Consider the following 24883-nt stretch of genomic DNA (forward strand, 5'->3'; position numbering starts at 1 on the left):
TTTAAAAATTTTTAATTTAATTTTATTGGTACACTTTGATACACATAATGACCACATTTATCATAGAGAATTTTTACTTGTACAAAATATATCTTGAGTCTTTTTTTTCCATTCCCCTCCCTTCAACTCTTATTTCCCTTGTTACTTACAAAAGCTTCGTTTCTGTTTTTTCTCTTATTTTCTTTTTCTTTGCTTCCCTTCCCCCTCCTCCTTTCATTTTCCAATATCTTGCATCCATTTTGGTCCCTATTTACCACTTTGTTTCTTATACAAAAAAGACAATGTGATATTTAAACATGTCCAATTTATGTCACTTAAAAGTACGGTCTCAAGGTGTATCCATTTACCTAAAAATATTCCAAGTTTTTCTTATTTATAGCAGAGTAGTACACCATTTTATATGAAAACTCTATTTTCTTTTTTTAGTTTAAAGAGAAAAAAAAACCAGAAAAATCAAGAAGCAAATAATCAAAAAACAACAAAAGAAAATGACAACAGCAACAAAAACAATAGCAATAACAATAGGATTTCAAAACAAGATGTAGGGATTTAACAATGGTTGTTATATTGCATATTGTTATCTTCAAAATAGTTGCTCAGTTTATCAAATACAGGCATGCAAGACTGATCAAACAAGGTAAATTTCTTTGAGCAGTTTCTTTTCCTTTTACCATATCTATTGTAACTTCTGGATCTTATCTTCTTTTTCAGTTTCTTACACTACCAAGATGATAATGATACAGTGTTTACACATACAAGTATGATTTATTTCACTTATGAGAATGGTATCTAGTTGCATCCATTTACTGATAAAAACCTCAAGTTTATCATTCTTTATGGCTGAGTAGTATTCCATTGTACCAAAAAAAAAAAACCTCATCTTTTTTATCCATTCCTAAGTTGATGGCCATTTGGGTTGTTTCCAAAATCTAGTTAAATACAAATTGTGCACCTATAAACAAGGATGCACATATATTGCTGTGGTATGATGTTCTCAATTCTTCTGGAAAAATGCCCAGAAGGAGAATAGCTGGGTTGAATGGATTCCTCTAATCCTAGTTTTCTGAGGAAGCTCCACACTAATTTCCACAGTAGTTGTACCAGTTTTCACTCCCACCAACAATGGAGAAGTTGTTGTCCCACAGTCTCTCCAGCACTTGTTATTGGTTAATTTCTTGATGTTAGCCATCAATAATCTAAATATTAAGACAGAAACACTAAACCTACTGGAAGACAAAGTAGGTAGAAATCTTGAGGACATAGGTTTAGGCAAAGAGTTCATCAACAAAAGCCAAACTTCACAAGAAGTACTTCAAAGAATTGACAACTGAAATCTCATTAAAAAGTTTTTACATGTTGAAAGAAATTACTGATAGAATGAAAAGAAAACTCACAGACTGGGAGATTTTTGGCAGTTTCCCTTGGACAAAAGACTTTTATCTAGAACATATAAAGAATTGCAAAAAATCAGGTCCACAAAATTTAAAGGTCCAATCCAAAAATGGCCAACTGAGATGAATACACGATTCTCAATGAAGAAATACAAATGGAAAATAAATATACGAAAAATGTTCAACATCATTGATCATTTGAGAAATTCAAAGTAAAACAACACTGAGATATCATCTCACTCAAGAAAGAATGTAAATAGGATTGTTGAAGATGAAATTAGTTAAGAACATAATTTATTTTTTTTACTGCCATATGGACAGAGAGACAGAGACACAGAGACAGAGAGAGACAAACTGAGAGACTGAATCAGAGAGAGAATGCCCTGTGATTACCAGAGCAGAGACTGGAGTTTGCATCTACAACTGAAGAAATACCCAAGATTTACCATAAAGCATTGTAAGCAAAGCAAAGTAATTAAAGATTTCCACTAAAGTCAACAGAAGCCATGTGATCCTGCGGACATCTTGATTTCAGACTTCTAGTCTCCAAACCTTTTAGCCAATACATTTTCATTTTTTGAAGCCAACCAGTTGGTTGTACTTTGTTATAAAGGCAGCCCTGGGTAACTAACACAGTACCTTACTAGGTAGCTTCTTCTAAATCCTTTCTTCTCCCTTTGCATTTTCCTGAAAATAACCCAACACCATCCAATTCCCTTGGATCTTTTAATTGCTATGGACTCAATATTTCACTGCAAGTGCACTGGGCTGTACATGAGCTGTATGTAAATCTAGCTTATCTGACTTTAATGTCCAACCAAAGCAAACACCGAGTGTTCTCACCTGCTGACACTATTGCACTCTCAGGGACCAGAATATAGTATGTGTTTTTCTCAGGTGATACTGGTGCAGATTATGTACCATTTGTGTTCTCCCAAAACTCATGTGCTTGAGTCCTAACCCCAATGTGATACTCCATTTAAATATGAGACATTTTAGACATAATTAGGTTTAGATGAGGTCATGCAGGTGAGGCCCTCATGGTGTGATTAGTGCCCTTTTAATAAGAATCACTTGTGAGGTCCTTCCCCCTCCCCCTTCTTCCTCTCCGTACCCCACCCTCAAGTGGGCAGACAGACAAGTTAAACACTACAGAGAGACCCTGACTGCCTACAGAGCCAGATTTTAAAATCTACTTTTTTGGCATCTTAAACTTAGACTGCTCAGAATCCAGGACTAAGAAACAAAAATCTGCAGTTTAAACCACCACTCACTGGTATTTGGTTACAGCAGCCCATACAGACTAAACAATGCATATGGTGGTACTTTGGTTTTCCAGACTTGGGTACTTCAGTCACAACCAATACAACATAGTCAGCCACCTGGCTTGGGAGATTGCAGTTATTCCTAGGGTTCCTATAGCACATCACTCCAATTTGTCACCTTAAAACAATAAATTTATTCATATCATTGTCCATACCAGGAGTCTAAACTCAGTGTATCAGGAGGACCACACTCCCTTGAAGGTCCCAAAGCAAAATATTTGGGGCTTCTCATGGCTCCCAGGGCTCCTCAGCAGGTGGCTGTACCACTCCAGGCTCTACCTCTGTATTCACATGGCCTTCTCCTCTTCTCCAAGCTGTTCTCACTTTGCGATCCTTAATTGCTTAATCTTTAAGGACCCCTCCAAACCAGATCACTTTCACAAATTTTGAGACTCAAAATATATGTGTCATTTAGGGGATCAACATTTAACCCACTATAGATAACCTGGAGAAAAAAGGTGAGAATGATAGATTATATTGCAAACTAAACTGGCAAAAGGAAATTAAAAATGATTTGTGTTGGTTTCAGGCCATCACTCCCATACTTTGTCTTCATGAAGATTTAAGCCTCTGGTATTTCCATATGGTTGGAAAGAAAATAACTGCAAAGCTCCTGAACTGGAAACTTAGTCTTTGATTTTCCACTTAGTGACAGGCTACATTACAAAGAGTGCAAAGCGTTTTGTGTACACATGCAGTCCATGCTTTGCTGCAATTCAGCGTGGCCAATTTACATTTATAGTGTTCAGCCAATTAAGCCTCTCTTATCAATTCAGGGCATTTACAGCAGGGAGGCAACACACAATTAAAGTTCTATCAGTTAGTCAGCTTCCATATGTGCGCCAGCTCTCAGTCTCAATCTGTTTCCACCAGTTTTTCTGTATCTGAGGCCTTTTCCTGTGGCTTATCAGTCTGTCCCTAAAGCAGGCAACAGGAGGGGGGCAGTTGTTGGTCTGTTAGCACAAATGGCAAAGAAGGGAGAAACTGTGGAGCCAAGCAAAGCAAACTAAGCAAAAAATCATAGCAGAAGCATTTCACAGTTAGTCTCAATAGGATTGCGTGAGTATTTGTTGAATTTAATTATCCTAATTTGTAGTCACTATAAACTGGTCAGTTGTGGCTTAATAATTTGCCTTATTTACCAAAAATTAAACTGATGTTAAGGAGAATTGAACTATCTTTTCAAGACCAAGCAGTTTAAAATGTGCACCAAAATAAGATAGCTTGACAAGTTATCTATAAAGATACTTTCTAAGAAGATAAATCTCTCAAATAATTTAAGCAAAGGAAGCATCATTTAAATAAGCCTAGAGCTGTCAAAATGAACTAGTCTAAAATAATACCACTTTGGCTGAAGTTTTCCATGGCTAAATTGTGTTTCTTAAAAAAACAATACAGTCAGCTGCTGGGAACCCTTTAAAATGAAATACAGCTATAAAAGAAGAGTGACAAGTTTCTGCCTCAAGGCCTTGGCATTTTGTTGGAAACGGGGCAAAATCTACTTTCATGAGTTGAGGATCAAACTTGACATTGTCTTTAAGAATGACTTCAATTTAAGCCAAGAAACGTGAGATGCGATCGTGTAAAGCCATAATGATAGCCTTTACTTGAGTGCATTCTCCTTGACGTAGGCCTGTAACCCAACACCATTAGGCACAAATCAATTTGCTAGCCAGGACCTTCTATTTGAAAGTTAGCAGGAGACCTAAGAATTTGATTTTTATGAGATCTTGAATCAACATCCAAAGGGACAAAACAGATGCCCTTTTTCAGCCTTTCAGAGTATCATTTAACGTCTCCAATTCCATGCCAAAGTCTGTCAAAGACTCCAAAACTCTTCCCCCAGAGAAGTATTCCTCCAGTTCTAGTTCCTGAAATTGACAGTTGGAAAAAATTCCGTAGAATACAACTTGTGAACAATATTAACATTCTATACGTATAAATAAAATTTATGGCCAGTAGCTTCTCTCACTACCTGAATTAATATTTTTATAGACAAAATAGGTAATCTAGGACTAAATAGGAAGCTAAATAGGTAATATCATTTAGATGGTCACATATAGTTTTTAATAATAGTTCTTAAGAATTTGTACAGAAAAGTAACTATATCTGCTAAATTGGTTATACACTGTATAATCCCAATGAGCACCATTCAAATAGGCCACCTTGTGAACAATGCCCACAGAAAAAGAAGTGTGATGATTGTATATTTACATAAAAATGATCCTATCATGCATTTTTGATGAGATTTATTAAAATACACGTAGGCAAATATTTGGACATTTTTACTTTCTGTGAAGGGTTTGCCTAAATACCACCAATTCCTCTTTATTTTTGAGGTTTCATTGCCAGATATTTAATGACCATAAATGCTGTATTTTGTAACTTAGAGATTATTGCCTGATCACTAATCGCTACTCTCCTTTTTACTGCTTTCTCTAAGGTTTATGGTCTGCAGGAAAGATGTCTACATTCCCTCACTGAATAGAAAATATTTATAGAAGTTGCATAAATGTTAGTGACTCTATTCCTCTACAAACACAGAAAGCATTTCTGTTTACAAACTCTCCACAGCCTGTGTTATTTACATAGATTTCCAAATGATCGCCAAGCTGCTTGAGGTACTGACGTGTTGTACTCACAGCTCTTTTGCAAACATGCTCTATAAGAGCCAACTTCAACATCTCCTTGACCTACAGTAGCATTTAGACATGTAGGGCAGCTGGGATAGCTCTACCAGGATCAGAGTGAGATCTGCCCCATGTGTCTCCACATTCTTGGACTAGCGCCTTCCATGGGCATGACCTGTTCACAGCAAAAACAAAAGCGCAAGAGGGCAAAACAGACTAAATAAATGCATTGAAAGCTTCTGATGGGACATGAGTTCTATCCAAGTTCATTGGGAAAGCAGGTGGGCAACAGTGGAGGGCAGAAGCATACTCTGCCCCCAAAAAAGAGCTACCATGACAATATGCAGCAAAGAGGGGCTACAATTCCATTGCATGCAGGGAGTGGATAATTATCCAATGTGGACAAAAATCCAATGTAAGCCATAAATCCAACCAAATCTCATAATGTACAGGAATCTCAACTCTATTCTGTTTTGTTTTCAGGAATTAAAATTGATTGGACTGGATATTCCACACTTTGCGGCAGATCTTCCACTGAACCGATGTAAAAACCGTTACACAAACATCCTACCATGTAAGATGGTCAGCAGTGCTGGTTGTAATCATGTCATTTAAAGGCTAAAGGATTGTTATTGAAGGTTAATCAATTTCACCCGTGTTCATCCAGACCCACCAGTGGTCTGAATCTCAAGGCCTTCTCTACCATTGCAGTGATCTCACTAATACTTGACACTATTAGTTCCTTTCAGATAGAGGAAGATTTTATTATTATGCTTTTATATGAATTGTATCTGAAGAGAAAAAAATGACCATTTGACCCTTTAGAGTTGAAGTCTTTGCCAAATTAGGGGCTGGATCATTTGAGCTCTCATGAAACAATTTCCATGAATAGGAAAAGGCAACGTCTTGTTGTTGCTTGGCATCTTGTAATAAAAAACTATACTCAAAAAAGAAAGGAATATAAAGTAATCACAGGACAATTAAAATATTTTTCCATATAGATTTTCTTTTCACTCTGCTTCACTCCAAGTGGACTAAGAATGGGGAAATGGGAAATGGGGCAACCAACAGTCTAGAAAGAACTCTATCCTTGATAAAGCTTCTAGGTAAAATTAGGTAATATTACAACAATAACACTTCACACATAAAGTGCAGAATTTTCTCTTCCCATTCAAACACCATCTTAGAGAGACTTTGCTGCAAAATAAATAATATGAAAAAACTAGAAATATAGCTCAGCACATAGGCCCAGAATTTAATCCCCAGTACCCCTCCAAAAATGATCAAATCATCTAATGAAAGAAGTCAGAAGTACAATACAGAAAAAGCTCAAGGAAAAAAATAACCCTAACCCTAAAAATAAAAACAGCAAGCTGAAATTAACAAAGTTTAAAATAAAGAGAAATGACTGCCTTTGCAGAGTCATAGGAAAGTACTGCTTGATTTCACTTAGATCTAGAGTGCATAAAAACAACTCAAATACATAAAACAGAGAGGAGAATGGTGGTTGGGTGAATGGAGAGATATTTTGAGTTTGCAAATAGTTACATAAAGATGAACAACTCTGGACAATGTACACCAAGAAGATTATACTTAATAATATTATATACTATATTGAAAATTTGAGAGCAGATTTTAGGTACTTTTACCAAAAAAACACAAAAATGATTATGTGAGATGATCAATATGTTAATTTCCATGGCTGTCATAATCAAATACATACTTATATATGCATATATATACAAAGTATATATATTATGCATACATGTTATATAAAATACAAATTATGTATGACTGTATATAAATTATGTGTATAAATATAAATTATATTATATAATACATATTATTTTGTATATCTTAAATGTATACAATAGAAAATGTGGTAGAATACATGTTTAGCCTGCCCAATGCCCTGGTGTCCATCCTCAGCACCAAAAAATAAAAGTAATTTATATTTAAAAATATTTATTTAAAAGCCCATGTATCTCTCTAGGCCTACCAAGACCTAGTTAGTTCTCTGTATGTCCCTAGATGAAATGAAAATCTCAGATATTTTAGTTCTAGTAAATATTCTACACAACCTCTCCAAAATATAAACATAATTCTTCTAAGAACAGAAGAGCTAATATAGAAAAAAATGTAGTTGGGGGATATTTATGTATTTGTTGAGACAAGAGAATAAGATTTATAAATACCAGGCTATAATAAATTATCTACCTACTCTGTCACTGACTGATTTGACTTGATATTGGATTGAAAGCGTCAAAATCATTTTTACTTCCATCCTAATTTTGTTTCTGTATTCCTGCCTTATTCTTTACAGATGACTTCAGTCGAGTGAGACTGGTCTCCATGAATGAAGAAGAGGGTGCAGACTATATCAATGCCAACTATATTCCTGTAAGTAGCCAAAAAAGTCAGGCATCCCAATGATGAAGACTATAATGTTCCAGCCAATGCAAGATTGTCACAGCTCCCTGGGAGTGCCAAAGAGTCAAAAAGAGAGTTCTCCGTACAAAATTCCAAGAACAGTTTCCATTAGTCTGTTTCAGAATAAACAGGGTGAAAAACTCCATAAATCAGCAATGTTCATATTTCTTTCCAATGGGATAATGGAAAAAAAAGTAGATAATCATGCTAGAGAACATCTTTTTTGTGTTGATACTTAAGTTTCAGCAACTACTTATCCAAATACCTGTGTTTTTGAAATACCTAAAAAGATAGCAGTTGTTGCAAAAGATATGGATATGACTTTATAGATTCTCAGACAAGCACAGAGCTTTAGAGACAATTACTCTGACTGCCTCTTTGATCCAGGAGAGGAAAAACATTATATAGGTGTGTGAGCCTTTGACAGTTATATTATCAGTCAATCGTCAGTTTTCCCCACTGTGTAGAATTAACATTTGATGTCAACAGCAGCAGGTTAAATAACTTTATCACTTATCTTTCAGGGATATAACACACCCCAAGAGTATATTGCCACCCAGGGGCCACTGCCTGAAACCAGAAATGACTTCTGGAAGATGGTCCTGCAACAGAAGTCTCAGATCATTGTCATGCTCACTCAGTGTAATGAGAAAAGGAGGGTGCGTACCTAATCAGACTCTCACTGCAGCATCTGCTCCAGCCACTACCGCTGATCAAATGTTTACTGTACAACAGAAACCACCATACTGTTCAATGTTTCATCCTCAAGATAGTCCTATATGGATTTGATTTGTTTATTTGTTTATTGTTTAATCATTAATTTTAAAAGCTTACATTCTTTTCACTCCAGGTAAAGTGTGATCACTACTGGCCATTCACAGAAGAACCCATAGCTTATGGAGACATCACTGTGGAGATGATCTCAGAGGAAGAACAAGATGACTGGGCTCGCAGACACTTCCGGATCAATTATGTAAGTCTCTAAGTGGAAATGCAGGTGGACCACCACACCCACCCCACTCCAGGTGTCCAGAGACCAACCCACCACCACGTATGACAAATTGCACTTCAGGCTTTGCAACTCTGCTTCCTTTGACAAAAACATTTTACTTTTAGTGGGTTGTTCCCTATTTTATAGAGTATGGTATAGATGGAATATTGGTCTGGTAGACCAAGGAGATGAAATAAAGTCTGTACTAATCCATCTCAAATTAGCCTAGGGCAATAAATGACTCTGCTAATCACTGCTTACCAAGCATGGCTGAGGAGAGAAGTCTCATTATTCATATTAACTATATGTATATCAGCCTGATTAGTATTCACAAGGCACACTTAAATTATAAACACTTAAGCCGTGATTTACTAGTCTAGGTTTTGTTTCTTTCTTGCCTTGTTTTGGTTTGGTTTTATTTGGAAGGTACTTCTACACCTTATTATTCATGGTTCTACATCACTCTTAAAGTGCTATTGATTTCTAATTATTAGAATCTCAGAAAAATCTATTTTTCTTGAAGGGCCAGCTGCCTCTCTGATGACAAGTCTTTGAATATTTCTGTCAGGCTTAGGTGCTAGCATCAGTCATCATCTACCTGTAAACAGTCCACAGAATATAGAGCTTTTACTAGCATCATCTACGAATACATGTTTGTTTAAGGCAGATTTAATAGGAGGGTTGTTGTTGATGTTGGTGTTGGTGTTGATGTGTGCTTCCCTGAATAGAAACACCCTTCATGATAGACCAGATGACAGCAAACAGCAGTCTATATACTAAGTTGACTCACAAATGGCTTTTAAATGCTTTGATGACTGAAAAAATTTGAAGAATGTGTCATACATAAATTACATGAGATTCAAATTTCAGTCCATAAAGAACACTCTATTGGAGCAGGGGCTTCATTTATGTATTGGCTATGGATACTGTGCTATATCAAGCTTGGATAGTTGCAACCAAAACTGCACGGATGTCTTAGTTTCTTTGCTTGTTGCTAAGACAAAATATCTGATGCCCAAAATTAATGGAAGAAGAGTTGATTGCCGCTCACAGATTGTAGAGATTTCAGTTCATAGTTGGCTGGCTCCAAGGCAGAGTGGTATGGCATAGGGTGATCATGGAAGAAAAATATTCCATGGCAGGAAAAAAGAAGCAAAGCAACAAAATGGCAAAGCAGCAGCATCCTGCTTCTCCTGTGTGTCCCTTCCAGGCTACCTGCTCTTTGGGTGGTGCTAGGCTGAGTTGGCCTTCCCAATATCCACACTCAGAATTATAACAAAGTAATCAGCAAAGTAATTTAGTAACCACACTTTCAATACCAGCATCACACACTTCCAGCACTGCACACCCTAGATTCATACACCTCAGACAATCCTCATCTATGATCACATAAGGCTTGAAGGGACATCTAGACATAAACCATAACAAAGAGCTACAGATCAGATATGCGGTACAAGCCTGTAATCCCAGTACTTGAGAGCCTGAGGAAGGAGGATCGCCACAAGTTTTAGACCTGCCTGAACTACATTGTGAGATTCTGTCTCCAAAAAAGCTACAAACAATTACTACTTTTTGACCCTCTCCAGAAAGATCTTGTGGACCATTAGTATAAATAATAGAAACATTGCCCATATCAGTAACATGAGCATCAGTAACTATCCCTATATTGATGTTTACAAAAACTGATCACTTATCAACCAACAGTAGTTAACCAACTCTGTTTCATGCTGTTATGTTTCTCTAAATTACCTTTTCCTTCCCCAAGCACATGCCTGCTCAAACACAGCTTCCACTCAAATGTCACATCATTTATGGAGCAGTCCGTGGTCTCAGAGACCATTAGCTTTTTCCTCTCTTCGTAATCTCACGCACACTAATCCATCACCACACTATGGATATAATTCTCTGTTCCTGTATGCCTCCCCCAGGACACTATGAGTTTTAGAAGCAAATACTCTATCTTTGTGGAATGGATAAATGAGTGAATGAATTATTTAAAGAATAATAAAGCACTATATAAGTCAACAGACTTCCCATCAGAGGAAATATTTCACAATCCTAGTGACATTCAAACTAAGCTTGCTTTTTTGGCTGTGTTAGCCATAAAAATAGTGAAAACTTCTTAAAAAAAATAGATCTTTTCTTAGGAGAAAAACATTACAGAGCATAAGATAGATCTGTTTCCATGTTTATTTCCTTGACAAAGAAGAGTCACATCAGTACATAGCCAATGACATGTTTCTTGTCCTTGGTCATAAATGGTGACCTTTTTTTTTAATGACAAACATGTAAAGGACTGAGCAATGGAAATAAAACACTGAATAATAATGTTTGCTTATAAGGGATTCACACAGTGGTGACAAAATCTGGTGCCAAGGCGCCCCCATTTGGCCACAAGCATGTACAATCTAAATCTTGAGCTCCTACAATGGTTACATCAAACAAAGAACATTGTGCTCTGCTAACAAATATATTTTTCTGTTTATTTCAATTTTGCAAAGACACTTTTTTATTCATTCTATATTACTATGTGTATACTTTCCAAGCACAAGATAAAATTCTATAGATAAGGAAATTAGAGTAAGAGGAATTTGGGATACCTAAGAAAAATACAAAAAAAATTTTCTCACTTAACAAGAAAGGAAGAGAATGACCATAGCACATAACTTGGCACTTTCTAGTATTTGAAATTTGATATTAACTGAGTAAGATCTGGAGACTCAGATCACCAAAAACTTGTTTGTTTCCAAGGAGTTTTTTCTTTACTATTCAACTGCAGAGCTGCTAGCAATTCTAGGACCCTGACCCTGTGGCTGTGAAGAGATTAATGACAATTTAGTGGAGCCTTGATTTTATACCCTTGCACATTTTGGCTGAATACATTTGCAAGTTAACTCTACTAAGCATGTATTGTCCAAGTCTTATGTATGGTTAGAATTTGAACAGGACTGACATTTTTATGAACCTTTTTGGAAAACCCAAATTATCTAGTGGCTGAGTATCCTCAAATCCTTGCAGTGCTGAATAACTTATTCTGCACAGTTCACTACACATGAGTTACTTCTTGACAGTCTCTACAAACAGCAGTGAGGCAGCCAGCATCTTTGTAGGCTTTATGCTCCATGTGTCTCAGAAACAGCCCTTAAACAGAGCTGGTGAAGCATGTGTCCTGCTTCCAGGGGTGTGTGGGGACAATCGGTGTATCTGAAGTGATGACATTTTTATTTTTTTAAATCTTATTTATTTTACTTACATACTTTGTTAATACAATTATCAACTTACTTGTAAATTTTGCCATGCTCAAGAACAGCTAGCTTTAAAGTCATAGCCAAATTCTTAGCTTTAAAGTCATAGCCAAACTCACGGCCACGCCAAATTCTCCTCAGTTATGATACAGTATTCCTTCAAGGTATTATAGTCCTTTAGCAAGTTTCAGGGGTGAGGGGTGAATCAGATACTCGAAATTAGACATTAGATTAATTCAGAAATTAGACATTAGAATTTTTCTGGCACTTGACAAGAGAAGAATAAGTCATTTTTCCAAATTAGTGGAGATTTGAAAGAGTTGATTTTGAAGGACCCACATTCTAATATTTACTCAGTTTTCAGGGATTAGAAATATATCTGATGTGTAGGTTAATATGAATGGGATTAATATCCAAAATAGACCTATTTCCTAAAGATTTTCTGAATGGACTATATGAACTGAGCTGTTGGTAATAATAGTAGCAACAGTTTCTAACGTGTACCCCCCCTTCACAAACACAACCACGCTTAATCTGCACAACAGCTTTTGTTACCAGTATCATTAGGCCCTCTTTAGTCTTGAGAAAACTGACGCTCAGGGAGTCTTGTTTGGGACCATGTCTCTTAGTTTCAAAACTCAAGATAGAGATGCTCCATAAGTGATTGTTTTAAAGCATACTCTTGGGTAAACTATTTATTAGGAGTCCAGGGAAGCACAATAAGAGGGAAAAGTCACACAGAGCTGTGAGTGCCCTGGGGGCTCACTCAGGCAGATGCCACGGAGGCTGTTGGAGCATGAGTAGCATCATCCTGGTGCAGGGGCTAGATTTTGTACCATGTATAGGTCAGTCATTATCCGCGGGTTGCTTTCAGCAGGGAAATCAAACTCTTGGCATTTTCCAGCAAGGCAGCTCTGCATCACAGAGGACAACACTCAGAAAAATGGTACAGCTTGCCATTAGCAGCAGCTGGAAAAGGGGAGCACCAGACTGGTAAAGGGTCTAAGTAGGGCACCAACTGCATCTTCCGAGTGTTTAATTCATTGCCAAAAGCTTCTAAACAGCAGAGCCGGGATACAAACCCTGATCTGCTTATACTCGTGTCCCTAACTATACAAGCCCAGATTAGCATATCTGCCCTACCTTTGAAAGCTTTATCCAATTAATGTTATTTTCAAGATCAAATTTATGCCAGACACAGCTGAAAGCTGGAAAGAAATGTACTGACCAGGATGGAATGTGGTCTTACCTTTCTGTCCCATTCTTGTGTGTGTCAGTGGAGACCTGAGCCATGCTGACAGAGAGCTGAGAGATTAATGCTTGGTTTTGGCTTTTTTCCCCAAAGGCAGATGAGATGCAGGATGTGATGCATTTTAATTACACGGCGTGGCCTGATCACGGAGTGCCCACAGCCAATGCGGCCGAGAGTGTCCTGCAGTTCGTGCATGTGGTCCGTCAGCAAGCGACCAAGAGCAAAGGCCCCATGATCATTCACTGCAGGTAACCTCACCCCAGGCACTTTCTGCCACATACAAAGGAGTTTTCTGTTTGTTTTTAATTAAAGAAATAGCCCATCATTCCATAAAACTCTAATATGATTTAATCATAAATGAATGGGGTTTTTTTAAATCTGTGGTTAACTGACATCTTTATTATATACATGCTTTACTTATACTATGAATATTATATCTGTGCCTTATGAGATAGATTTTATTTCAGTTTTCTGAGGGGAAAAAAGAGCTGAGGAGTAGTAAGATGAAAGAATTCACACAGATCCACATAATTAGAACGTGGAGGAATTAACACTCACAGCCAGACACACAAGACTGCAAAGGCCGGGTCTTAACTGCCCTTTGTCCATCAAGGACTCTGAAAGGTTATAACCTGGATACATACAAGGTAAAATTATAAAGAATTTAACAGAGCTGCACATAAGTAGAAATAAAAGCAAGATGAAAGAAAAAATAAAAATATTCAACATATTAAAAGAGACAAGTTTGTTACAGGTGGTTCTTCAATACTGTTGCTAAGTTTTTAGACAGTAGAATAAAAGGGGAGAAATGATCCACTGTATTATCAACAGTGGAAGCACACACTAATTACATACGGGAAGGGTTACCTTTGGATTTAAACCTTCCTTCTCTCTAAGCAAACAGAGCTCCATCACTAGCTATTCCTATGACATAGTGTCATTATAAAATTTTTATGCAGCTCAAAAGATCAGGAGACATACATACTGCCTGGCTGCATAGCAGATGTACAGTGGGAGAGAGATGTTAAGGGACGCATTGGGAGCCAAGATAACCTAAGCAGCTAAATCTATAAAATCTATAATCCAAGATCTAGCTTACTGGCCTTTGTAAATTAGAATGGCTAGGTTGTGAGTATGTGTGAGCTTGTAAATATGTGGGGGGGGGGTCTGTGTTGGGGAAATGGGGAAACTACACAAATTCAATTTCTGTAGAGAGGATATTACTGCTGTCAACTCACCTTAGGGCTTCACAGTTTAAAAGCCACCCTTTAATAACTGAGATTATCTCTTCTCAAGATGATTGCTCCCAAGAGCAGAAATTAAAGCTGCTCATCCCTGGGTCAAACGCATACATCCCTATCACAGCCCTTAGCAGTACAGCTCTGGGTGAGATTTCACAGGTGTTCGCTTGGTGGCAGATCATTTTATCTAAGAAGGTGTGGGAGGGAAGAGTTGTTTAGCAGAAAAAACAAGCTAAACTCTTAACTCAGGGATCTTAGTGTTGGAGTCTTCTAACAAATCCCATATGCCAGGTATGATCACAATTTATGGTGGACGTTTTAATTTAATATATCTTCTCACTTTGGAAGCACTTATTACATCATCCTCATTACTTTCTAAGACATTTCTGGGAGTTTCATGATTGTCTTTACAAGGTATGATCAAAAACACAGTGAATGCTGCTACCGAGTGCTATTCAATAGAAAGTCAGGCTCATAAAAGCTTAGACTGTTTCTTTATCCACCTTGTTCACCCGATCTGGCACTATGTGAATGCTGGCTCTTCCTCAAAGGCAAAATGACCATTAAAATTGAATGTTTTATATTGATTCAAGACTTTGAATTAGCCACAATAGCACAGCTAAAGATGTCCAATAAAGAGGAATTCCAGAACTGCGTTAGAAAGTGGCGAGAATTGTGGAATATCTATATTTACTGCCATACATTTTTAAAAATCTAAACATTCACTGTGTATTTCAATCATGTCTCATATAAATTGGTTCCAACTTTCTCTTTTCCTTACATTTCACTATAATCCAGAGTTTGGAATCCTCTGGCTCTCCATTCCTAGGGCTGATTGGAAGAGAAGAGCAGTTGGACTTTAACACTGACCCAGGCACAGAGTGGGCAGTTGGATGGCCCATATGAGTCCACTTCAACCTGTGGGGACTGGGTTTGGGAACTGGATGACACTGAACCCAAGTATTTAATTTGATTATAAAGCAATTAACTACCAAAAAGATCTCTGGGAGATTATAGCAGGCCATGGACCACTGGAGGGGAATTTGTGCTGTACAGAAGGTCCATGATGGTGAACTGATCTTAGGGGTGAAGATGTAAGGATAGCTAATGGCCCCAGGGCACCTCCCTTAGGCTTCTGAGCTGGGTGTAGGGAATGAACTCAGGGATTTATTCATAATAAGGGACACTATTATGTATATCAGCTCCTTGACCGCAGGGACCACCTGTCCAGGGTGTTCAGTAAGAAATCATTGCTTTTCTTCAAGGTGTGTGTGACCAAGGCGGCGCAGACCCCTCTCTCCTCAGAGGGAGCAGTAATCATCAGATACACCACATCAAAAGGTTTCCAAGCACAACTGCATTCTAAAACTGAGAGAGGTGGAAAACATAATAAGGGGTTTGATCCTCTTCATGGTGCTACCTGAAGTTTTTTTGGTTTTTGGTTTTTTTTTTTTTTTTTTTTAAAGAAACCTCAGTTTACTGTCTAACATGCAGTCCAAACCTCTTTCTGCAGCGCTGGCGTGGGGCGCACGGGGACCTTCATAGCGCTAGACAGACTCTTACAGCACATACGGGATCACGAGTTTGTGGACATTTTAGGGCTGGTATCAGAAATGAGGTCATACCGGATGTCTATGGTACAGACAGAGGTAAGAATGTCATAAATACCTACTTTCAAATTTGCCCTTGATGGAAAAACTTACCATGTTTCAACCTCATGTTTCAAAACAACGGTCACAATTTATTTTTCGTTTGCATTTTGCATCTTCTTGTTGTGTGTGTTGAAACCCCTACAAAATGAAAAAGAAATCGCTAGAGATCAGCCTCTAGAAAGTGCCCAGTGATGACACTTTGGCTGGCATCACCTACCCTGGACGGGTCTGCAGTTAGACAGAAACGAGTTAGTTGAAGGTAACAACTGATTTGAGCCATTGCCACCAAGTGGACGCTGTGTGAACTCAGGTAAATTTGTCCTCGGTTCTTTCTCCATGAGACTGTCTGTCCTGATTCATTGTTGATGATGATCCCATCGGTTGGATAGGTTCCTTCTGTCTGATTTTAAGGATTCTCATCCTCCGTCACCTCCAAATCTATCCATACTTCCAGATCCCTTCATGCAGAGGAAAAGATTTATTAGTTTAACCTCAGGCATCCGGGGAAGTGTCCTGTGCCCGCTGCCCCCTACTTCCCCAGCCTCCCTGCCTGGAGGTCTTGCATGGTGCTTGGTCTGCAGGAGCTGCAGATTGCAGAGGGCGGCTCCTGTGTGCGCGCAAAACTCAGGTCCAGGCGTCTGCTCATAACCTCAGGCGCCCAGCAGTACTCACGACTTACAGACTTGGTTCTGGCGGAATGTAACTCTTATCCTGGAGGAGTGTGTGTGGGAGGCACGTTGGAGAACAGAACGTACCCTGCCCGGACCTCTCACTACCAGAGTAAACAAAATAAAAATAAAAATAAAAATTAAAAATAAAAAACCTTGGTCTCCCTCTTGCTCTTCCCGAGCAGCACCACTAGACGTCAGCATAACTCAGAAAGCCTGGAGTGGCCGCTGCCTTCTCCAGCTCTTCACCGTACAGGGCCCAACTTCCCAGTCTTTCTACTTTTCCTCCATCCTGTTTTCCCGGTCCTGTCCTCCAGTGTGTTGACCACATCACGATCACGCCAGCTTGGAGGGGGAAACCCGGCATCCCGAGGTTTCCCTGCTACTAGGATCAAATCTGGTTCTCTTCCTTGAGGCCGGTTAGTCTGCATCTTGCAGCCTGCTAGTTTTACTGCTATGGAAGTGCACATCTCCTTCTCGGCTTAAGTTTACAGGCCTGCTCTCCCAGAGAAGCCCGGCGTCTAGTGATTAAATAGTGTTTCATTAATCAGTCGGTATTTTCGACTTTGGCTTCTATAAATTTATATCCTAATATGTGATTAAACCTCCCCATTATGTGTATTAATCTCCAAGCTTCAAAGGGCCAAATGACTTCTATGTCTTGGATTTGATAAACTGTCTGCCCCATCCACTTAATTTATACTTTTAACTCTGATTATAGCTCTTTTGATTTTCTCAACTTCAGAATCCTAGTGTCTTTTTTAAAAACTACCTTCTCTCAGCCATTCTTCTTCCTGTTTTCAGCTCTATTAATGTTTCTCCTCAGATCTACAGAGCCCAGAAAATGTTCTGTTTTCTCCCTTTATTGCCCCAAATTTCAGCTGTCTAGCTTCCTCGTGCATAGCAGTATTTCAGGGTGACATCTCCAGGGAAAGTCTTTTTGAAGTATGATTCCCCTTCCCCAGACTTCATGGAGGAATTCAAAGTCAGGAGAGGAGCAGAGGTGCCAGCTACTGCTTGTCTCAACTGTGCAGGATTTTGCAATGCTGTTTTCCAGTTGTGGTTGTCTATTCATTCTATTGTTAGTAATGAATTCTTAGAGATTGCACCAATCGACCTTTATGTTTCATCGCTTACCTGATCGCCACGGTTCAACCTTTATTTTGAATACAGATTGATTTACACTTCAGCCTATTCACATTCAAACCCTGTTGCTACCTAATTTAGTAACTTAATAAGTAACTGTAAGTAATAAGTGATAAAAAGATTGAGTCATGCTCCAGTTGAACTGTCTTTACATATATAATTCACAGAACTGAATACCACATTTCATCCCATCTTTGGGTTCTAACTTTTTAACCTTCTGTTATGGCTTGTGTCTAGATGGCCCCCCACAAGGCCTCATGTAGTCATGGGTGGGCCTTTTCCACAGGTGACTGAATCTAGTGTGTGTGACTGATTCATGGTGCAATGCTAGCTCAGTGATTACATTAGTTTGGCACCACCCTAATCTCAGCAACCTGGACACATTATAAGGGACAGAAAGAGGCTTTCTTGGTCCTTGCTTGTCTACTTTGCTAATTCCTGCCCGCCATGAACTGTTTCTACCATGCTAAGCCTCTCTACTGCGTCACTCTGCCTTTGGAGCCAGCCAGTTATGAACTGAAACCTACTAACTGTGAGCTAAGAAACCTTTGCTGTTTTTGCTTTGGATATTGGATATTTTGTCTCAGCAAAGAAAAAAGTAACTAAGACACCTTCCCTGCTGTCCATCCCCCTGATCCCACCTCAGTCTATAAATGGCAGAAGTAACCGATTTGCTCAGGCATGTCCCAGACCCTGTATCAGTAACCGTCACCACAGGCTCTGTGCACTGGATGCTGACCTGCCCTCCTCCACTGTCTCCTCTGGTCGGACAAGAACAGGGAGGCGATTACACAGAGGGCCAGGCTGGGAGAGAGACTGGGTCTCAGCTTTACCCCTGTTCGCGTCAGGTCACCTCTCAGAGCTCCCGCTGCTCTCTAAAGTGTGCATGCCAGTCCTCATGGAGTACAGTACACTGTACAAAATGCTAGTACCTAGAGAGGTGCCTCAAAACTGTAAAAATACCACCTCAGGATGGCTGTCACCTCTCTTGGGCTTTCTTCTGCTGTTACCAAACATTTTGTTTGGTTTTCCTCTAATAGCCTCTATCAGGAGGTCAGTTAGGGCTCTGCCTTCAGCAAACTGACCTCTCCATGGGCAGCTTAGATTTCCCACGGTCTCTCAGGGATGTGTCCAAAAATAGTTTTTCATTTACTTTTCCTCTGGTCTTTTTAAAAATTTTTGGACACAAGCTTCATCCACTGAGTGGTTAAGGAGTGAACACCCAGGCCATCCTGGTGTTCTTTTTTCCTGGGGCAGCCATAACAGCAGAAACCGTGCAGTCACACAGCAGGACCACAGAGGTCACTCAGCTGCTGCTGCAGTGCTGTTCCAACGTGAGGAATGCTTCCTCCGAAGCTTGCTAAAAATACAGAGTAGGAGAGGGGCCAATCTAGTGAGGTGTGCAGTGTTTTATCCTCTGTGTAAACCTGTTGTATAAAAGCTTTCTTAAAATCCTTGGACATCTGGATGGGGCCTTATTTGGAGGTTATATCTAATGGTACTACTTAATAGAGAAACTGGGAAATAAAGAAAAAGGAGAAAAAGTATGAAATTACCCTACTTCATGACACACACACAAAACCCTTACATTTTATTGATTTCATTCAAGCATAACTTTCATACAACTGTATTCATATGGATGTGGCACATGAGCACAATGTTGTGAATGTTATGTAAATATGTAAAGATATATGTATGTGTACGTCTTTATACATGCTAATTTTTCACTTAGTATTTTACTATGTACAAATAGCAAATCACCTGAAGCTTACAAATCTCACCTTAAGGACAACTAATGTTTCATTATAGATATACCATTGATTACTGAAACCAGTCACCTTTATATAGAATACTAAATTACAATTTTCTACTTTTTACTATTGTGTGTCAATGCCATTTTTAGCATTCTATTAAATATTTTACCCCCACTAACAGTATGTAATAAACACTGCCTCAACAAACTCAAAATATTTTTCTTTCCAGTTTTATAGACTTCATGGTTGAAAAATCAGTGTTCAGTTTAGCATTAATATTTCCTCAGTTTTAAGATTTCGTCAGTTTACTTCGAAGTCATTTAATAAGTATAATTGAAGTATTAGGCATTAATAATAAAATGAAAGAGTTCTTCTCCTTAGGAATATTTGCCTAGTGGTTGAAAGACTCTGCTTATTTTGTTTATTTGCATATATTACTGATTTCTATGAATTTTGACAAAAACAAAGTAATTAATATTTTGCTATAATTTAAAAAAATATTTTCCTTTCTAGTTCATGGCTTACCCTTTATTTCATTCTGTTTATGATTTTTTTACACATTATAGTTTGAATTTTTTATTTGTACTTTATTCCTTTGCTTGTAATTTTAGAAATTGCTTTCCTCAACTAACTGAGGCATTAATCTATATTTTCCTATTTTTATTTGTTTAGTTTGTTAAACTTCCTGAAATTTATTGCACTTTTCTCAAACTACTACTGACTTATTAATTGCATATTGATTACCTTTAGCCTTAATGTGGTCATGATCTAGTGTAGTTAATGTATTTCGCTAACCATGCTCTATTGTGTGCTTGGACTTTGCTAAGATTAGATCTTCAGTGTTCTCAAAGTAACAACAACATAAAATAACTTGGTGAGGTGATGTAGGCGGTAATTAGTTTCTGATAATCATTTCACAATATCAGATCACTATATTGTGCACCTTAAAAACATACTCTTTGCTTAATATACTTCAATGAGTTTGAAGAAAGACATTCCCACTGTAAAACAATAGAAAAGTAGTGATGTTATAAGTCATGTTATTTTTAGAAATCCTTTACATTTGATTATCTTGTATTTTCTAGTTGCAAAATGATCTCCATAAATAATGAAAATCGTTTCCTTTGACATCAGCTCCTCGTCATTAAGGCTGTCATAGTATTCAAATGTTTCATCTTTGCACATGCAGCACTGCACAAAATCGGTTGCTCTGAAACACGTTTGTGTCCTTTGTTGCCGCAGGAGCAGTACATTTTCATCCACCAGTGTGTGCAGCTGATGTGGATGAAGAAGAAGCAGCAGTTCTGTATCAGTGACGTCATATATGAGAACGTCAGCAAGTCCTAGTTTGGAATCTGGAGCAGTAAGTAAAGAAGAGCCCGCTGTGGACACCCTGCCTGAGAGCAGTTGGGCGGGGGTGTGACGGGATGGCACGAAGCACTTGTGTTGGCTCTGAGTCACACTAGTCTCTCTGTGCCACTCTTGACCATGCAGGGGGGATTGTGGGAGAAAACACAGGAGATCTCTGAGCTTCAGTAGCTGGGTGTTGGAAGTAATAAGCAAGAGTATGTTAGTTTTTCCATTGCTCTGACATAATACCTGAAGTAAATACTTTAAGAGGAGGAACTTTTTTTGGGGGGGCGGGTTATGGCTTTGCTCCATGGTTTGCCCATTCACTTTTAGGTCTGCTGTGATGCAGAATATCGAGGTAGCAGGAGCATGTGGCAGAGGAGGCTTCTCATATCATGGAGGTCAGAAAGCAGAGAAAGAGAAACAAGGGCCAGCATCCCAATATACCCTCCAAAGAGCATGTCCCCAGTGACCAGTCCCTCCAACTAGTCCACTTCCTAAAGTTTATACCTTCTCCCAATAATACCACCATCTGGGGACCAAGTCTTTGACATATGAGATTCCAGGGGACATTCCAGGTCTAAACTACTATGAGTAGCTTCTATGACTCATAATGATTTGATTTCCATCCCCTCTACCCAGAGCCTAAATTATTCTGATAATGAATCTGTGCCCACACTATAGGGTACTACTATCCAACTCTATGACCTAGATACTTTGTGCAAACATTTTATTGATTAAAAGGCTTATAAAGGATTATAAAGGAGATTGACCTGGAATGGAAACTCAAAAAAAATTTTTTTGACAATAGAATCCCAGAATAGTAGAGTCTGAAAATGACTTAATCTCATCCATTTGGGGAAAATGTAGTTGAAAGTGAAGATATCTCAAGCCTTGTACTCAAATTTTGACTAAGAGATCAGATTTTGGAGGTGTTAGTAAGCTTGGTGAGGTAACAAGCAAACTAACCCTAAGGCTCTAACAGAGTGGGAGAAGATGGTGGTGTGTTGTGGGAAGAATAATACAGAATAAAAAACACATGAGTCAACAGCAGCTGGGTAGGATTGGTACTGTACACGTACCTCTGTAGCTAGCAAGAAGAGACAGAGCAGCAGGAGTGAGTGGGAAAAGTAAAAGATAAGGAAGCACAGATAGAGGTAACTTTGCATTTAGAAAGACATTAAGACTGACAAAAAGTAGGAGTCACACAGCAGAAGATGCATGGATAAATTCCCATCCATATGAGCTGTGGGGTTGACTATAAGGACAGCTAATGTTAGAGAGACCACAGACTGCTGACTCTCTCTCTCTCTCTCTCTCTCTCTCTCTCTCTCTCTCTCTCTCTCTCTGTTCACAGGAGAGAACATGATGTGCATTCCAGAATTTGGGGGGTCCTATTAGTCATTTGGCTAAAATGAGCCCCTGCTTTGTAGTATGTGGCCAAGGAGATCTTATCTCACAGAAGCACTTGGAAGACTTAGCCTTAAAGAGCCTACAGTGTCTTTTGGACTCTTTCACTTCCGAACATTTACTGGAGCAAATTCAACAGGACATCAGAAAGGTCGACATGCTCTGCAGAATTTTCTGCAGGCGGGAAGTACGTTACTTCTGAAGAGTTCAGTTGGCCTCTGCTGGTTGGGTTGAATTTCGTTTTTGTTTTTGTTTTAAGTGCAATAATTTTTGTACATGTGTGATTTTTATCAGAAAGTTGAACTGTTTTCAGCCCACACCAATGATCATCCCCATAGATCAGGAATGAACATACATTGTTAGTGTCAAATTGCATCTCATTATTTAAAAGAGGCACAGCCACATGTGATGAAGTGATCACTGTACTTGAAAGGAAATGAATCAACAATATACATCTGTACTCCAACCTTGAAACTACTGGATCAGAAACGAAGAGAGCGAATGGGGAGAGAAGGGCTTTACCCACAAATCAACTGCATATTTTTTCCTACTCCAGATATGAAAAGCTGTACCTCAAAGTAGAGTAGAAAAAAAAATTTTGTCTTAATTATTCTTGATAGTTTTCTTCCTTATTAACTGTTGAGTGTTTCTTCTGTGGCCCTTTGTACTCAAGTCACTGCCCAGGTCCTTTTCAAGAAACCAGATCTGGTTCAGAAGAGTTTCAAGTCTGACCTTAAACTCCGTTGCTGTCTGAGCAATCTTGGTGCCTAGAGTTCGCAATTCTTTTTCTGTTGTCCTGCTTATGTGTAAGCGCGATTTCTCTGAGAAACTACAGGCTGTGACAAAGCACTTTCTTTCCTTCTGAAGAACTGGAAATGGATCAGGTTATGGCAATGAACTTCAGCATGCTGGGACAAGTCTTTGGCTACTTTCTTTTGTAATATTGTCAAGCATCTCTACGGATCCCCACAGAAATTTCTTTTTGTTTTGTGTTGGTTTTGGTTTTCAGTTTCATTTTTAACCTGTGTAAGTAGTAACATTTTATTCTCCCAATTTTGTATGACTACAGTACATGATTGTATATTGTGAGATGAATACTGTAAAAATGGATATTAATGGCATCGTGGAGCCTGTGACTGTGCCACTTCCTGAGACATAACAGGAGACGGCACGGGCAACCATTTGGAGCTCAAAGTAAACACAAGCTGTGGTGATGTGGCTATCACGAGCCTTCCTGTGTCAGCTACCAGGAGGCCCCGGGCTTCTCTGTGTGTCTGACTGCCACCCCCTCCCCGGACGCTCCCCTATACCTGATCATCTTCATGAAACCATAGATACCAGATCCGTTTCAAATTTCATCAGTGACCTTAGCGATGGTGAAGGATGCCAGATGAACAGCTCTGCACCCCACCGACTCATGTCACTGAGAAGGCCTGGCCACGGCAACCCTTGGCAAGATCCTTACAGGATCTGGCCAGCAAGGCTCAGTTTCACCTTGCAGGGTGAGTGGCAAAGGATGTCCGTACCCTGTAGGTGAACAGCTTGGGCTCCTGGGGGATTGTCAATTTCTCCTCACCTCCTATGCCTCCCTGCTGCCACCTCCTCCTCTTCTCACCCTACTCTTTTATCTTCCCTCTTGGTCATTTTCATAACACATCATTGCATTCTCAGGAACAAACGCAGTTAAAGAAAGGTGGCAAATATTATGTGTGAGGTTCTCGGAGTGTCACACATGGACAGGGCAGGGGGGAAGTGTGGTGTGATGGGTCAGCAAGCTGATGTACATTTCCAGTACCATCACAACGAAGCTTGCAGAAATTTTCTTGCCTGGAACGTGACTTCCCATGAAACAAAGCACTTCATAAATATTTCATATTTTCCTTGAGCACCCTTCATGGTAGGGATCAAATAAGGCCAGATTAGCTTTCCCAAAAGAAAAGATGGAGTACCCTGAATTTAGACTGAAGATTCAGAGGTTGCATCACAGGAAGGGCACAGAGAAGCGCTTTATGAGACTGTTTCTCCAGGGTCTCTGCAGTCACCAAGCCGCCCCTTCACCCACTTCTCAGTCTGGACAAGTAGGAAAGACGTCCTCAACTAGCAAAGGCCTGGGCTTTAATCCTGATAATGACTTTGGAGCTTATCTCTGCTGAATTGCATTAACAAGCTGTAGAATGATTTGTTCAGAGTTTCATACTTTACTGGTTGAGTATTAGATGTGATAATTTACTCAAAGGTACTGTTTAGTCTTTGGTTTTCTTCTGTCCCCTAAAACTAAGCCAACCAGCTCTTTCTACTCCAGCACCCAAATTTAGCATCCAGAAGTGAGGCTTCCGGAATCTCTGTGGTTAACTGGGTTTAAAAAAATCCATTTGAGCAGTGATTTGTGCTGAATGAA

General features: G+C 39.0%; 1 protein-coding gene across 2 annotated transcripts in view; it reads left to right on the forward strand.

Annotated features, from left to right (window-relative positions):
* Window positions 1–23705, forward strand: part of Ptpro (protein tyrosine phosphatase receptor type O) — a 212393-nt gene extending 188688 nt beyond the window's left edge. For both annotated transcript variants that reach the window (XM_013153129.3, XM_023565300.2), the window contains 8 exons: window positions 5830–5920; window positions 7670–7746; window positions 8301–8435; window positions 8627–8749; window positions 13358–13512; window positions 16019–16154; window positions 20968–21088; window positions 22433–23705. In XM_013153129.3, the coding sequence (XP_013008583.2) occupies window positions 5830–5920; window positions 7670–7746; window positions 8301–8435; window positions 8627–8749; window positions 13358–13512; window positions 16019–16154; window positions 20968–21072 (822 nt within the window). In that variant the 3' untranslated portion in view covers window positions 21073–21088; window positions 22433–23705. The remainder of the gene's footprint in view (window positions 1–5829; window positions 5921–7669; window positions 7747–8300; window positions 8436–8626; window positions 8750–13357; window positions 13513–16018; window positions 16155–20967; window positions 21089–22432) is intronic.
* Window positions 23706–24883: the final 1178 nt, after the last annotated feature.

This window comes from Cavia porcellus, unplaced genomic scaffold (assembly GCF_034190915.1).
Source record: "Cavia porcellus strain 051 isolate PalLab524CR breed Dunkin Hartley unplaced genomic scaffold, mCavPor4.1 scaffold_27, whole genome shotgun sequence".
Lineage (NCBI taxonomy): Eukaryota > Metazoa > Chordata > Mammalia > Rodentia > Caviidae > Cavia > Cavia porcellus.